The sequence below is a fragment of the Electrophorus electricus genome, chromosome 7, assembly GCF_041902795.1.
Source record: "Electrophorus electricus isolate QZ-2024a chromosome 7, ASM4190279v1, whole genome shotgun sequence".
NCBI lineage: Eukaryota > Metazoa > Chordata > Actinopteri > Gymnotiformes > Gymnotidae > Electrophorus > Electrophorus electricus.
In genome coordinates, this window is record NC_137503.1 from 3,179,814 (window position 1) to 3,194,543 (window position 14,730).

At 44.5% G+C, this 14,730-nt stretch overlaps 2 protein-coding genes across 27 annotated transcripts in view; both read left to right on the top strand.

Moving 5' to 3' along the window:
- Positions 1-8,276, top strand: part of kif1aa (kinesin family member 1Aa) — a 48,066-nt gene extending 39,790 nt beyond the window's left edge. For 18 of the 26 annotated variants that reach the window (XM_081717048.1, XM_035524072.2, XM_081717050.1 and 15 more), the window contains 11 exons: positions 962-1,076; positions 1,289-1,422; positions 1,758-1,819; positions 1,973-2,118; positions 2,537-2,740; positions 3,026-3,097; positions 3,303-3,427; positions 3,522-3,665; positions 3,992-4,184; positions 4,346-4,464; positions 4,718-8,276. In XM_081717048.1, coding sequence (XP_081573174.1) covers positions 962-1,076; positions 1,289-1,422; positions 1,758-1,819; positions 1,973-2,118; positions 2,537-2,740; positions 3,026-3,097; positions 3,303-3,427; positions 3,522-3,665; positions 3,992-4,184; positions 4,346-4,464; positions 4,718-4,760 — 1,357 coding nt within the window. In that variant the 3' untranslated portion in view covers positions 4,761-8,276. Of the gene's footprint in view, positions 1-468; positions 493-961; positions 1,077-1,288; positions 1,423-1,757; positions 1,820-1,972; positions 2,119-2,536; positions 2,741-3,025; positions 3,098-3,302; positions 3,428-3,521; positions 3,666-3,991; positions 4,185-4,345; positions 4,465-4,717 lie in introns of all 26 variants that reach the window. The other 8 variants (XM_035524067.2, XM_035524070.2, XM_035524080.2 and 5 more) reach the window with 2 other exon arrangements.
- Positions 8,277-8,860: 584 nt separating this feature from the next.
- On the top strand, positions 8,861-14,647 carry scly (selenocysteine lyase). The gene is made up of 13 exons (XM_027007682.3): positions 8,861-8,976; positions 10,512-10,651; positions 10,738-10,847; positions 10,969-11,069; positions 11,471-11,657; positions 11,840-11,967; positions 12,257-12,412; positions 12,643-12,749; positions 12,899-12,935; positions 13,019-13,102; positions 13,226-13,328; positions 13,716-13,791; positions 13,943-14,647. The coding sequence occupies exons 2-13, from the start codon at positions 10,515-10,517 to the stop codon at positions 14,094-14,096; spliced, it is 1,380 nt and encodes a 459-aa protein (XP_026863483.2). The 5' UTR covers positions 8,861-8,976; positions 10,512-10,514; the 3' UTR covers positions 14,097-14,647.
- Positions 14,648-14,730: the final 83 nt, after the last annotated feature.

The window sequence follows — 14,730 nt, forward strand, 5'->3', positions numbered from 1 at the left end:
GAAGATTTAAAAGTTCAGCACGCCAGGAGTCGAAGCAAACTCAGGCCATGTGATTACCTGGGAGGTCAAGACCAGTATCTATCAGGACAGGGTGGGGTAGAGTGGAGGACCAGCAGGGTGGGGGACAGATTTGCTTAAAAGTCATTTTATGTTGCACTTTCTCATGGAATGAGGGTAGATCGCATACTTACACAGCACTAAATATTCTGAGTCAATGCTTGTTTGGTTGCTTTATTGCTGGTATGACTGTTTTGTTAGACGGCCTGGGTTTTCATCAACGGACACTGGGTTTGTAACAGTTACTCAGAAGAGATGTGCACTGATATATAGTTATTTATCTGACTTGTGTGTGGAGGAGCCTCAGACATCAGGGAATGTGTATTCCCGTAGGGTTTGTGGCACGAGGCTTTCTCTGTTCTCCTCCCTTACCAATGATCATATGGTTGATTCTCTCCCTGTCATACAAAGCATTTCCTTGGGAACTGATCCTAGGTATAATTTCCCCACTGTCTTCCCAGCCTTCCTTTGTCGAATCTCTCATCATCGCTTCCCATGATGACTGTGTCATTTTTCATGCTAATGGTGATGGTGTTCGTTCGAAAAGAAACTTATGTGTTTAGTGTATTATTGTTGTTGTTGTTGTTGATTTAGTTTTTTTCATTTGGCATGCTGTTATTGTGTTTTTAATTCTCTATGAAGCCATTATTCTTCCTTTAATAATTCATAAGGCTTGTGCATTTTAATTTGAAAACATCCAGTGACTGTTCTGTTATGTGTCAGTTAGTAGCCATGGCAATATACTTAAATTATGCTTAAGTCTGCAGTTATTAGCCATTCAAGTTTATTAACATAACACTATTATCATGTTAAATCAACAAGTGTAATATACTAATATTTTCCAGTTGCCATTATTTTAAATGACATTTTTATAGCCACTCATCTCCTCTGATGCAATGTGCAGGACGTTCTACCGTTTCGAAGCTGCCTGGGACTCGTCAATGCACAACTCTCTCTTGCTAAACCGAGTAACTCCGTATGGGGAGAAAATCTACATGACTCTGTCAGCGTACCTGGAGGTAAGGCTTCACATTCCTGTGACCAGTTCACCGATAGAAGAGGCTACAGACATAGCTTTCAAAAGCTATACCTTGGGCCTGAGTTAAAAAGATCAGTAATTGAAACTGGATATCATCTGCATTTGGTTGGAATTGCTCAGCCATATTTACGTCTTTGTTGTTCAGTACTGTTTCCAAATGAACAGTCTAAACGTGGTTTCCCACCTGCTCAGATGGAGAGCTGCACACAGCCCACAGTTATTACCAAAGACTTCTGCATGCTCTTCTACTCCCGCGATGCCAAACTCTCTGCGTCACGCTCCATCAGGAGCCTCTTCAGCAGCGGTAGCCTGAGATCGTCTGAGGGGTACACACCTCACACACCTCACACACCTCACATACCTCACCCATGTCACGCAGCTCACAGACATCACACACCTCACACACGTCACACACCTCGCACGCGTCACACACCTCACATGCATCACACACTTCACATACGTCACACACCTCACACACGTCCCACGGCTCACACGTCACACACCTCACACACCTCATACACCTCATACACTTCACGCGACCTCACACACCTCACGCATCTCACATATATCACGCACCTCACACCTCACAGGAGACAAAGTTCAATGTTTCTTGCGACAGCGTCATTATGACCTGTGTATGTGTCTTTATTTGTTGCTGTAGAAACCGAGTGACCGGAGTGTATGAGCTCAGCATGTGCCATGTGGCGGATGCGGCTAGTCCCGGTAATACACCTGCCCTCTTCATTCTCCTCTCTCTCTACATATGTTCATGTAGCTATTGATCATAGATAGATAGATAGATAGATAGATAGATAGATAGATAGATAGATAGATAGATAGATAGATAGATAGATAGAACGTCTGTTCTGACCGCAGGGATGCAGAGGAGACGTAGGCGTGTGCTGGACACGTCCGTGGCATACGTGCGCGGGGAGGAGAACCTGGCTGGGTGGAGGCCCCGCAGTGACAGTCTCATCCTGGACCACCAGTGGGAGCTGGACAAGCTGAGTCTCCTGCAGGAGGTAGGAGACGCCGCCCGTGCGTCAGGAAACCAGCCTGGCTCGCGTGCTGTCTCGTTCAGCTGCGTGCTCTCAGCTGCCATGCGTGAGACTCCTTCCCCCCGCAAACCCTTTACCCTTGACCCTTAACCCTTTACCTCTCGACCTTTCCAGCTTGTTGGGTAGACCCTAGCATCACGAGCGGTCCTAAATCTTCCTCAGCCTGTTAGTTTTAAACAATTCACCACTAATAAAATGCCATAATTGTAAAAAAAAAAAAAAAAAAATCAGTTAGAACAAAGAAGTCATGAACCACGTTCTGTAGTTTAAATAAATGTTTGGATTGTTTTACACTATTTTGGTCAGTTTGTTTTAGAAATGGGCTCGTGTTTCAGGTGACGCTCTAACCGTTTGCTTTCCCACCCATGATCGTGCCGTGCAGGTGGAGAAGACCAGACACTACCTCCTCCTGAGAGAGAAGCTGGAGTCCACCCTGCTGCTGAGCCAGGAGGCGCCGTCGTCCTGCGCGGGCGAAGATCCCACCGAGTCCTCTTCCCCCTCCGCCCACGCCGCCCGAGGCCTCGGCCCCGAGGGCGAGCCAACACCCGACACCCCCAGCCAACGGCAGCGAGAGCTCACAGCCAAGGTGACTCAGTGCTTTTTACCAGAAGCGCACCAGGGAGGAAACCTTCCAGATACACGCAGGACATTTCTTGTAAACTGAATTTTTTTTTCAAACTTACAATTAAATACAACACATGAGACTATTTCCCTAATGTAATGAATCATGATTTTAATGTTATGGACCTCCACTTTGACGTGACCTTTCAGCCCTGTGTTAGAGAGATTTGTCAAACAAGCTGGAGTTGAAACTATGATGCTGGTTTTTCTGCGTTCTCCTTTAACTCCTTGTGTCTCACGTTGCTTTCAGTGTTTGCGTCTGCTCACCCACACCTTCAACAGAGACTACAGCCACGTGTGTGTGAGTGCCAGCGAGAGCAAGGTGAGCCTCTCACACATGCTGTATGAAAGCGCAAACTTCTTTAAATGGAGGCTTTTGCTCTGCTGGTTTGTCCCGTGAGCTGTCCGTGAGCTTTCCGTGAGCTTTCCCTTCTAAAACATTCGGCCTGGATAACATGGAATCTGGCAGGTGTGAGTTTTGACTGTGTGGGCGTTTAATAGGCTGGTATTCCTGCTGTGTGTTCCAGCTAAGTGAGATGTCTGTAACTCTCATGAAAGACTCCACCTCGGGCTCTGCCCTTAACACTCTCACACCGTCCTCCACCTGCCCCTCGCTGGTGGAGGGTCACTACGGCAGCAACACCGAACTCAGGTCAGTTTCGCCACGACACCTTCGCCATGCAGGAATAACAAAACATTGCGCATGCAGTCTGTCTAAAGTATCTGTCCAAACATGTGTGCTACAGACCCACAATGCCCTGCTCCCGTGCTGTCAGCCCTAACCCAGATTCCATGCCTGAGGGAGAGGTCAAGAAGTCGCCGGTCGTGGCCCCGGAGCCAAGGCCAAAGTCCCACACCTTCGTCCCTGACATTCAGGAGATCCGAGTCAGGTGACGGTCCAGGCCTTTGCGCTACCGCTGAGGACTGAAGTCTCAAAAGCTTATCAGCAGATATCCCAATTACTTCTACTATCCCAAAGGAAAACATTTTAGAGTAGAAATACATAATCTATAATGTAGAATAGCATCCCTAGCTCTTGCTAAACAAAAGACTAATGTTAGAATTTGTCTAGGATCCACAATGCTATCCCATGAAACAAATAAATCAACAAACCTGTGACCCTTCGTGAGCCCCGCCTGCAGTACGTCTCGGGCTCAGCACTGCAGGCTCATGGGAGCAGGTGTCTCTAACCCAAGGCCCTGTCCACCACCCCCAGCCCCATCGTGTCGAAGAAGGGCTACCTGCACTTCCTGGAGCCCCACACCAACGGCTGGGTGAAGCGCTATGTGGTGGTTCGCCGGCCCTACGTCTACATCTACAACTCGGACCGAGAGCCGGTGGAGAGAGCCATCCTCAACCTGTCCTCTGCCCAAGTGGAGTACAGCGAGGACCAACAGGCCATGTTGAAGGTGACCTCAAGCATGTCTGCTCTCATGGTCATACTGGTATTTTTACACACACACATTTGCTGAAGAACTTTGCATATGAAGTTTATTCTCTTTGTTAATCTGTCGGCGTTAATCTCAGGTGGGTGTGCATGCTTTAATGATTTGGCCCACATTCCTTCCAGACTCCCTACACGTTTGCGGTGTGCACAGAGCATCGTGGAATTCTGCTGCGAGCCAGCAACGACAAGGAGATGCATGATTGGCTGTATGCATTTAACCCCCTCCTCGCTGGATCCATCAGGTATACCAGATGAAGCAAGGAAGTGTACACATGGACAGGAAAAAAAAAAGAAAAAAACTTGTCTAATTTACTCGGCTAAAGTGAGGACATCGGCTCCACGCGAGCCGCTTGCTTTGACTCCGTCGCATACATTTGTGTTGCTTCAACTACAACTAACACTTCAAGCTCAAACGTGAATTTCTTGGACATTTGTGACCTGGTCTAGTGCAGCCACTAGTGTCCTGTTCCGTTTTCACTTTCTCTCTCCCCACAGGTCTAAACTGTCCAGAAGAAGAACAGCACAGATGAGGCTTTGACTCGCCCATCATACTGCAGTCTGTGAAAGACAAGAAGACTCAAAAATTAAAGACTGGTCCTTGTAAATAGATCTCCCGAGAGAGCCACCACTTCCTGTGTTGAGTCCAGCCTCTGTTCCTCGGCATCCCCCCCCCCCCTCCCAACACCCCCACCCCACCCTACCTGACTGTGTGGCCCCACGCTGGCTCTGACTAGCACTAAACACCTGTGTACTAAAGGCTCCCATCATCGTGTGTCTGCAGGGATACTCAGCTCATAACCCTCTTAAAAAGCCAAGGCCATCAGATAGCAAATGGAGATTAGAAGCATTTTTCCTGGCATCACTGTAGACAGGTTAGGGCAACACCTGGATGAAAGTTGGAGAATGAAGGAAAAAAAACAACCAAACAGTGGTGGTGATTCCAGGGTTGTCATGGTAACATTTCCAAAGCTGTGCATTGTGTGAAACTTGTGTGAAATGCTTAAACTTGTCTGTAAGCCAAACATGCCATCAGGATGTGCTGCATCTAAGGTTTTGGAGGGAAAACGGTAACTATTTAAATATGGCTGTCATATGGTCTTAATGCGTTATTCTTTATAAGTCTGCAGGATTACAGCGTTGAAACTGGTCGTTATTGAGTTCCGCAAACCATACTGTAGTTTTCCTCTTCAATTTAAGCCAATAGAAGTACTCAGCGACAGTGACACTTATCAAGGAGCAGGTTCAACCCAGTTTAGCATTCACACCCTACATCCTACTGCAGATTCAACCCAGTTTAGTGTTCACACCCTACGCCCTACTGCAGATTTTGGACAGTGTAGTGGTACTCACAAATATTTATATAACTTTATGGTATTTCCCATTAAAAAAAAAGCCTTGAAACTCAAAATAATTTAGACTGATGAGGAAATATATGGCAACAAAAAACAATTTCTCATATGGTTTCCTCATTGCCCTGAAAAAAATCGAATTATAATTGTATGAACAGTTGTTTGAGCAGTGCTGGACAATTATTGAGTCATGCATGAGTCTTATCAGAAATGTATAATAATGCAGTCTAATATTTTCTAGAATTAATTTATCTCTTAATGATCTCGTCTCTGGTTGATTTACTTTGGAATTTATATTAAAATCTTGTCAAGTTAGATATTTATTTAACATGCATTTATTTATTTTATTGTGTATTTATGGACAAAACATTTAAAGACGTTTAGTGCAATTTCTTGCATATGGCACTTTTCATTATGTGTTGTAGTAACCACCGACTGTATCTTGCTACTCTCCCTTCACCGAATGTTTCTGTGGCGTTAGAGATGAGTTAATGCTGATATGGCTGCTAAACCACGTAGAGTACTTGAATTTTTCATTTGTTTTAAATTGTTCAAAGCAAACAAAAGAGGCTTTTCGGTTGTCCATGAAAGGGGATCATAACGCACATCAAATGGAAAAAAAAACCGAGACTCTGTACACAATCTCCAATATTGTTAGCAGGATATTAGGTAGAAAGGTGTAGTATTTTGTAAAGCTCTTAAGTGTAGAAATGAGATATGGTCTAGTGCCTCTTGTTTTCAGCCTATCTACTGTACACCTGTTGCTTTTTAATATTTCTTCTCTTAATTCTGCTTTGCTTTTATCGGTACAGATCCCCCTGTTTCAGGAAAGCCATATTAGCCGTGTATCTCAGCCTCTTACCATGCCCATGGGCAGGTCTACAAGCGCTCTTCACTTGTTTGCAAATTGAGTTTACATGTTGTGCACTCAGTGAGCATTTTCTTTATCGCAGATGGACTGATATTTCTCTACGTACAGCTACTTCTGTTGACACAAACTCCACCATTTCACTGTGCAGATGAAGCTCGACTCCTATGTGAAATGGACCTAAAATATAATGACTTTTGTGCGACAGACGTTGTGCTCCTGAGGTGAACACGACTCTCAGTACATAACCCATTCCTCTTCAAAACACCCTTCTCAACATCAAACAAGCCCCATGATCCCCTTCACCCAGTTTTGATACTGTAAAGCACTATGTTGGTACTTGGACACTGAGTTTAGAGTCAACACTGTTTTTCAATGGCACTCAAGGTTCAAGGTCTCATTAGTGGTATCTGTGTGATGTAAATGTTGGCTTCATGTTTTGCGAGGTGTCCAAGCCTGGCGGCTTATGTCTGTGTTGTTACCTAAACACCATCCTTTTGTGTAAAAAAATCTGTATCCACATTGCACCGCTGACAGTGCTGATTAATACTAGCTTTTGTTGTGGCCAAGTTCCATTTTCCAGGAATGCTATACTCCACTGATGCGTGCTACTGTGGTTGGTCAAACGTGCATGCATTTTCATGAACTTTCATTTAGTTTAATCCTGTACCTTTTTTTAAACCTTGTTTATTGGATGTCTGTGCAGTTTGTTTGTGGAGAGAGCTTCGCATATCAGGAAGTTGCTGTGCTGGTGTGACCCTAACTTGGGCAGTCACTGAAACAGAGCACAGATATTAATGTTTGTTATAGCCATGCCGGACGGGCTGTGATGTGGCATAAAACGATTGGAGGATTATGTTAGACCCTCCCACCTCCCTTACTCACTGACGTGGACATGTGCGTGGCTAAAGCCGGCCAGCCGGCCTACAGCACATGCTAACAAATTCTGAAAAAGGTTTGGGGTTTTTTTTGGTAAGGAGAAATATGTATTGAAGTAAACAGCTATTATTTCATGTTCTTACAAAGATTTGTGGGACATTCCCAATAGACCCCTTTAGACAAAATAACTCATGTTTATGCATTCTTGACCAATCATTTGAAACTGGTTGGATTTCAAGGCAGTAACATGTCAGGGCTCCATATGATAATGTCCGCACAGTCCAACATGGAAAGATAGGATCTGCCTATGTGCTGTCCTCCTTAACAGCAGTTTCAGATGGCAAGATGTCTTAAAAAGCCAAACATCTGTGGTCCAGTTTTGACTGTAGGTCAAGTCCTTCTGATCTATTAATTTAGCTCAAAATTAGTAAAACAGCTGTGTGGACACATATCCAAAATGATCGTGAAATATCAAAGTGATTCCTTTTGCGATGCACAAATGTATGCGAGAGTTGTCTTTTGTTTGTGCGCCTCTTTCAGAATGTTGCTAAAAGAGTGTTGGATACACATTTTTCACATTGTAGGCTGTAATAACAAGGACTGAGCTTTCTGTTATCATCCTCAGCCTGTGATGAAATCAACCGACCAAGAAAAAACAAAAGTACTTGTTCTGTACATCAATAATTTATTTGTGTGCTTCCATTTTCACTGTATGCACAAATTCCATTCACTGGTCGATTTTTCTACATTTTCTTCTTGGTTTTACTTTGCACTGTATGTAAACAAGATTGCTGTGAATGATGTAATAATGCAGTTACCCGCTGGTACCATCTTAAATGGACAGTAGTTCAATGTCTCTTTTGGGCGATGGATTTATGAGTCAAAATGTTAGTGTAGCCTACACCTTAACACATTGTCTGATATAAAATAAATGTGGAACTTATGCAACCCCATAGAAGTCTTAGGTGTGTTGTTTTTTAACCAATAAGAGACCATGGTGACACGTGTTAAGGATGTTGTGGGGAATCAAGGACAAAAAGGCCAAGGATGTCAATCAAACAAGTCGGTAAGAAAACTGAGAATGAGGCATCGGTCCGTTCTGTTGATCTGCAGTTCAGAACAAGGGTTCTTATAGTGACCTGCTTCACTAAACTCTAAAACAACTGGCAAGACAAAGATTAAACTTCTCATGCTAAAAGCAGAAGCAGCTACCATGACAGATGATTATGTTTGCAACTAGCCTGGAGACTGCCCTCAGAAAAAGTTAAAAATCGAAGGAAAAAAAACAGCAATAAAATACACAATATACAATAAGACACTAACCAGTCAAGTCATCCTCCCTATGCAGTTTTTTATATAATTTATTTTGTTTCAGTGAAAGAAGTGTTCTCAGATGTTACTAAAAGCTAAAATAATGTTTCGGCCTAAATATGTCTAATGTAATGCCACGGAATTATTTTAGGTCATTTATTTTTCGACCATCATATGGTCCCTCTCCCGTCACTGTGATGAGTCCACTCCTGCCACTTGGGGGCGCTGTTTCTCCCACTCGCAGGTCTTATTGGGGTTAGTGATCTTCCTCGCTATCTGGATGCCATGTGGGTGTTGTCTGGAGAGTCCGGACGTGTAAGTGAGTCCTTGACAAGACGCAAGCCTCAGTAAGTCGGTCTGCTCAAGCGATAATGCTCCCCGGTCTTTTCCTTTCACTCACCGCGATACAAGCACGTACAGCATTATATTAGCCAGCCAGCTTTAGCTGCTAAGGTTCAGACACGTGTTTGGGTGTTAATGGTTCTTGCAGCAAACCTCGGTATTGCGAGCTCGTTTAAACACGATACGTTTAGCTAATAGTGAGAACTCTAGATAAAAAAAAATCTGGTCTCATTCATTTGTGAATAGCGCTAATCTTAACTGATGGAAAATATTGTGCGTTGTCAGCGTGATTAAAGGTACAACAGCAGCATCGTTTAACAGCGCCAGAATAGCGTCAAATCAGACCGGTTTTAAATCCGAATGCGCCTATATGCTATATTTTGCGGTATTTCGCTGCTCATTGCAAACGTTTCCACAAGCAATCGGAGACTTTCGTATTTCTTTGGTGTAGGCACGCACTTGTACTACATTTAAAAGTACAAAACACAGTTCACTTGACTAGTTTACTTGCGTCATAACATTAAACACAATTAGTAATATATTTAAACAGCGTAATAAGCCTTGTGCAAAACGTTTTTTCTATATAATGCTTCTCAGACGTTTATTATAGAGCTTGACTGCCTGCTAAAGCAGGGGATTCTACTACAGTTTAATTAATCTGTATTGAAGTCCTTGTATTTGTAAAGATGTTTACGTACCCATTTAATTCAGAGAAAGTATGGTTACATATTTTTTATGGATTTTCCCGTAATACCACCCAAGAGTGGTAGCCTTTGCCTATCACCAGCGCAAATTTAGACACAATCTACTGAAGCATTTTTTCAAAAGTCCATATTAAAATGCTAATGATGTGAACAGGCCTGGGTTAGGAGCCCATGGCTATCAGCAGAGTGAGTTTAGGCAGATATCACAATGCCATTTCTTGGGTAAATCTATTTTGTCAGATAACCTTTAGGGGAATTAACATTCTCATTTCAGAGAAGCTGATTTTGGATATCTTTGTCTAAAACTTTCCCATTATGCTAAAGCAGCTCCACTACCTCATAAACGTAGGAGCCCTTGGCTATGAGCAGGGCACCTTTGGGCAGGTTTTACTCTCAAGCAGTTGGCAGCCCTGGAGTCCCTCCGTCTGAGAAGCATTATATAGGAAAACTGTTTTGCACAAGGCTTATTACAATGTTAAAATATATTACTAATTGTATTTAATGTAATGATGCAAGTAAACTAGTTCAGTCAATTGAGCTGTGTTTTGTATTTTGAAACGTCGTACCTACATGCGTGAAATGCGTGCCTACACCAAAAAATACGAAAGTCTCTGTTTGCTTGGGGAGCGTAGGTTTGCGATGAGCAGCGAAATACCGTAAAATAGCACATTTAGGCGCATTGGGATTTAAAACGGGGATGATTTGACCGTGAATCGCTAAAGCGCGGAGAACCTGATGGCAACGAGTGAGCGGTTTTACGGCATATCCGTCACCCCGTTTCTATAGCTAGGTCTGTACCCTATCCTTGGTCATGATGTGACTCTCATCCAATCCAGACAATGTCCGAGACGGCGCCAACTACAGCTACGCCCGTTATGTTGGATCATGAGCCACACACCAATATCCCACACCACGCAGGGGTAGATTTGGATCCTCACACTAATCTCGAGCCTCTGGCTGACCTTATCAGGGACAGGTGAGACGCTGGCTACCTCACAATGTTCTTCGCATTGATGGTCTTTGCAAAGCTGGGTAAAAGTAGGTGTTTCACTTTTTGAACAGAGTCTACATGGACTACAATGCCACTACGCCCCTGGAACCTGAGGTGATCAGTGCAGTAACTGATGCTTTACGTTTTGCCTGGGGTAACCCCAGCAGCACGTATCTACCAGGTACTGCCAGCAGCACGTATCTACCAAGCACACTGCTCACACGTCATGGAAACGGACCAACAGAGAACCTCGGGTACCCCACCAAGAGCACGTTTACCTATGGTTTGCAGTCTTTTTCCAGGTTTGAAGGCCAAAGATATCATTAACCAGTCCCGAGACAGCATAGCAAGAATGGTTGGGGGGAAGGCGGAGGATATCATAATCACCTCAGGGGGCACTGAGGTGAGAACGCCAGTGATTTTTCATCAACTTCTTGGTGGGTTTTTATTGGTTAGCAAACTGGAGCTTCTGAGAACCTAGTCTGAATGGGACCCTGCTTTTAAACAAATGATATAAAACTAATAACGAGTAAACACCTATATAGGATCAAAAGAGAAAAAAACAATATTAATTACACAATAAATATTAAAACATAATACAAACTATAATATAGAAATGAACCTGCAGATTATAAATTAAAGCAATAAGGGGAAGGACTTTAATCTAAACAAGTTAATACATAATATACAATACATAAGTAAAGTCAATGCAAAAAGATTAAAAAAAAAAACCCAGATACAAAAATCATAAACAAGGACCTACCCGAGTAAACAAATCATCTTCCTCTTTTCCCGGTTCTTCAGGCTAATAACATGGTGGTCCATTCTGCGGTGGAGCATTTCTGGAAAAGCTGCGTTGCGGAGAAGGGGGCCCGGGAGAGAGGGCACCTGCTGAATGGGAGCAGGGTCCTTCCTCACATCATCACCTCCAATGTGGAGCACGACTCCGTCAAAATCCCGGTGGAGAACCTATTAAAAACGGGGAGGGCAGGTAACCACGGTGCTGAACCCAACCTGGTTTACAAACAGTGTCCCTGAATTGCACGTATTGTTTAAACACCCAGATTGTTGGATTGAAGACAACAACCAGAATTTTGGTACATCACAAGATTACGCCATGTTAAGGTAGGTTAGATTCTCTGACCCAGCCTCGCTTTGGATTTTTTTTCGTAGATGTCACCTTTCTGCCCGTTTCCATGGTGACTGGGCGGGTGGAAGCGGAGGATGTGGTCTCTGCGATGCGTCCCACCACCTGCCTGGTGTCGGTCATGCTGGCCAACAACGAGACAGGAGTCATCATGGTGAGTGGCCCACCACAACAAAGCTTCCACAAACGTCTTGTACTTTCAGGCCAAGCACGGTGTTTTTGGGCTGTTGCCCAAAGGATGGGCTCCCCTGCTGAGTGTCATGCTCCCAAGGTTTCTTCCTTATCCACGAGGGTTTGTTGTTTTTTTTTCACTTGCCCGTAGCCTGTTCGTTAAGGGTCTGCACCTCGTTCCTGAGACGACATCCATCATTAAAAGCGCTATATAAATACGTTTTCATCGAACTGATATTATTTGCAGTAAAATCTCTTCTCTTCCCATTCAGCCTGTCAGGGAGATTTGCGAGAGGGTGCGAGCAGTGAAGAGACCAGCGTTTTCTCCCAGAGTGCTCCTGCACACAGACGCTGCTCAGGCCTTCGGAAAGATCCACGTGGATGCACAGGACCTGGGTGTAGACTACATCACCATAGTCGGGCACAAGGTGAACCGTGGCTGTTGGTCAGGGATACCTTCCCACTTCAGACTTGGTACTTATTCATCTTAAGGCACATTTACACAGCATTACCACTGCGGGTTATTACGCACCTACATCAAAACTACAAATGTGGGAAAATAGCAGTCTGCATCCACTGGGCCCTTTGAGTATAGCTAAAGGTTATCACCTCCCCGCCCGAACTGTGGGTATTAATACTTGTGTCTCATGCGTTCCAGTTTTACGCCCCTCGAATCGGTGCCTTGTTCGTGAACGGTCCTGGGACATCAACCCCCATTCACCCTCTGCTGTACGGTGGTGGTCAGGAGCGCAGCTTCAGACCTGGGTGCGGCGTGATTTTGTTACCTGCTGTCGCGTCGTCAGTATCGCGCTGCCGCTGTTAAAGCGATAAGTAAAGAAAATGCATAATTCCGATGCTGAAATTAATACCTTTTCTATCTTTTGTTTTGTTTGTTTGGGGTTTTTTTTCCTCAGGACTGAGAACACACCTATGATTGCTGGTCTGGGAAAGGTATGACACACTGTGATTACTGTCAACGTCGTTTTTTTCATCAGGCCTGCGACCGCGTCAGTTCCTCTCTGTGCCTCCCGCAGGCCGCTGAGCTGGTGACCACAAACCTAGCAGCGTATGAGTCTCATCTCCTGGACATCCGACTCTACCTGGAGCAGAGGCTTCTGGTCAGTCCCGTTAGTCTGGACCACGCCGCTGTGTACCGGATCTCATTCATTTACTTGCGTCGCCGTAAGTCTATGGGCAAGTAGCATTTACGTGCTGTTCTTGTGTCCGTTGTCTGTTGCTAGGCTGTGTTTGGAGAGGAGAAGGTTCGTTTCAACAGCCATTTCCCCGGCTCTGACACACTGCCCAACACGTGCAATGTGTCCATTCTGGGTCAAGGGCTTCAAGGTAAGTGTCTCATCACAGTCATTTTTTTTTTAAACTTCTGCCTAATACGGCAGACCAAACCCCTTCTATACCAGTCAAAGGTGTAGGTATACCAGCGTCCCACTCAGGCTGGAGCATATAGCCTGCGCATGATGACTGTGATGTCTTCCTAGTTTACACTGGTTTTTCCAACGCAGACTGCCAGTGCTGGAATATTTGGTTTCGTCGTCTCGTTACTGCCGACACACGTTAACGTAAGACACCAGTTAGAGTAGTGAAGCTTTTTCAAATCCGTCACGTGTCAGCACTGTCACGTGAACCGAACAAAAGTGGGTCAGGGCTTGACCTTGGCCATTTGTAAAACACAATAGCCGTGTTGAATAATTAACACGAATCTCGCTGCCACAGGTTACCAAGTGCTGTCCACCTGCCGGAGGCTGTTGGCCAGCGTGGGCGCTGCCTGCCACTCTGACCGGGGGGATCAGTAAGTGCCCTTTACTCACACTGAATGCACCCCTCATCCCCACCCCGTGGTTCTCCTGCCAAAAAATTAAAAGAAAGCCAGTAACACAGGTGTAACTTGTCATCAACTTTCACGCAGTGTTGAGGTTCTTCTTGATATGTGTGTTGGCCAGGCCTTCGCACGTGCTCCTGAACTGTGGGGTCCCATACCACGTGGCAGCAAATGCCCTGAGGATAAGTGTGGGCAGACAGACATCTCGGCAAGACGTGGACGTGGTGGTGGCGGACCTCCGGGACGCGGTGGAGCATTTGGAGCAGATGAACTAGAGCCTCGATCGTGTGGCGCAGGACTCGCTCCACCCTGATGGAGTTCTGACTTCCTGCTCTGCCTCTCACTGTCCTGGGTGTTGGTTAGGGAGGAAAGAAGATACAAGGGAACTAATCATGACTTGAAGGGACCATTTACCGCAAGTGTGGAGATGATATTTTCGTAAACAGGTCAATTTTGAAGGGGTTTAACGGTTTTATTTTATATTTATATTTTTTTAGATTCTACTTCCAAATGCTTTGGAATGTTGCACATGTGTTATGGGGCAGATATTGTATGACCTAAATGCAATAATAATTTAAGGGACTGTTACTGGGCTGGGTATCTTAAAGTTACATGAAATATTTATTAATGTGATGAATATGTATTGTCAAAGTCTACACCCTGATGGAAGAACTTAAGCGAGTTTGGATTTGAACTTGTTGTTTTGAAAAACAGCAGTAGCTGTGGTAGGTTGCAGTAAAATGTATGTACACCATATGTCTGTTAGCAGTGTTGTTGGACATGATGTTGGACTTTTCTCTTCTGATTAAAGATCAAAACCAAATCACACTAGTCTAATGTCTGTTTTTTTGTGTGGAGTACACATCTTCGACTTATTTAAAAAAAAAGAAAGTAAACAAGGTTTATGTG

Bases quoted from the DNA above. Each gene is read 5' to 3' on its own strand.
- scly (XM_027007682.3), top strand. From the start codon at position 10,515: ATGTCCGAGACGGCGCCAACTACAGCTACGCCCGTTATGTTGGATCAT. The intron at 11,070-11,470 runs GTGAGAACGCCA...CCGGTTCTTCAG, and splicing joins TCACCTCAGGGGGCACTGAG to GCTAATAACATGGTGGTCCA. The intron at 12,750-12,898 runs GTGCGGCGTGAT...TTTTTTCCTCAG, and splicing joins GAGCGCAGCTTCAGACCTGG to GACTGAGAACACACCTATGA.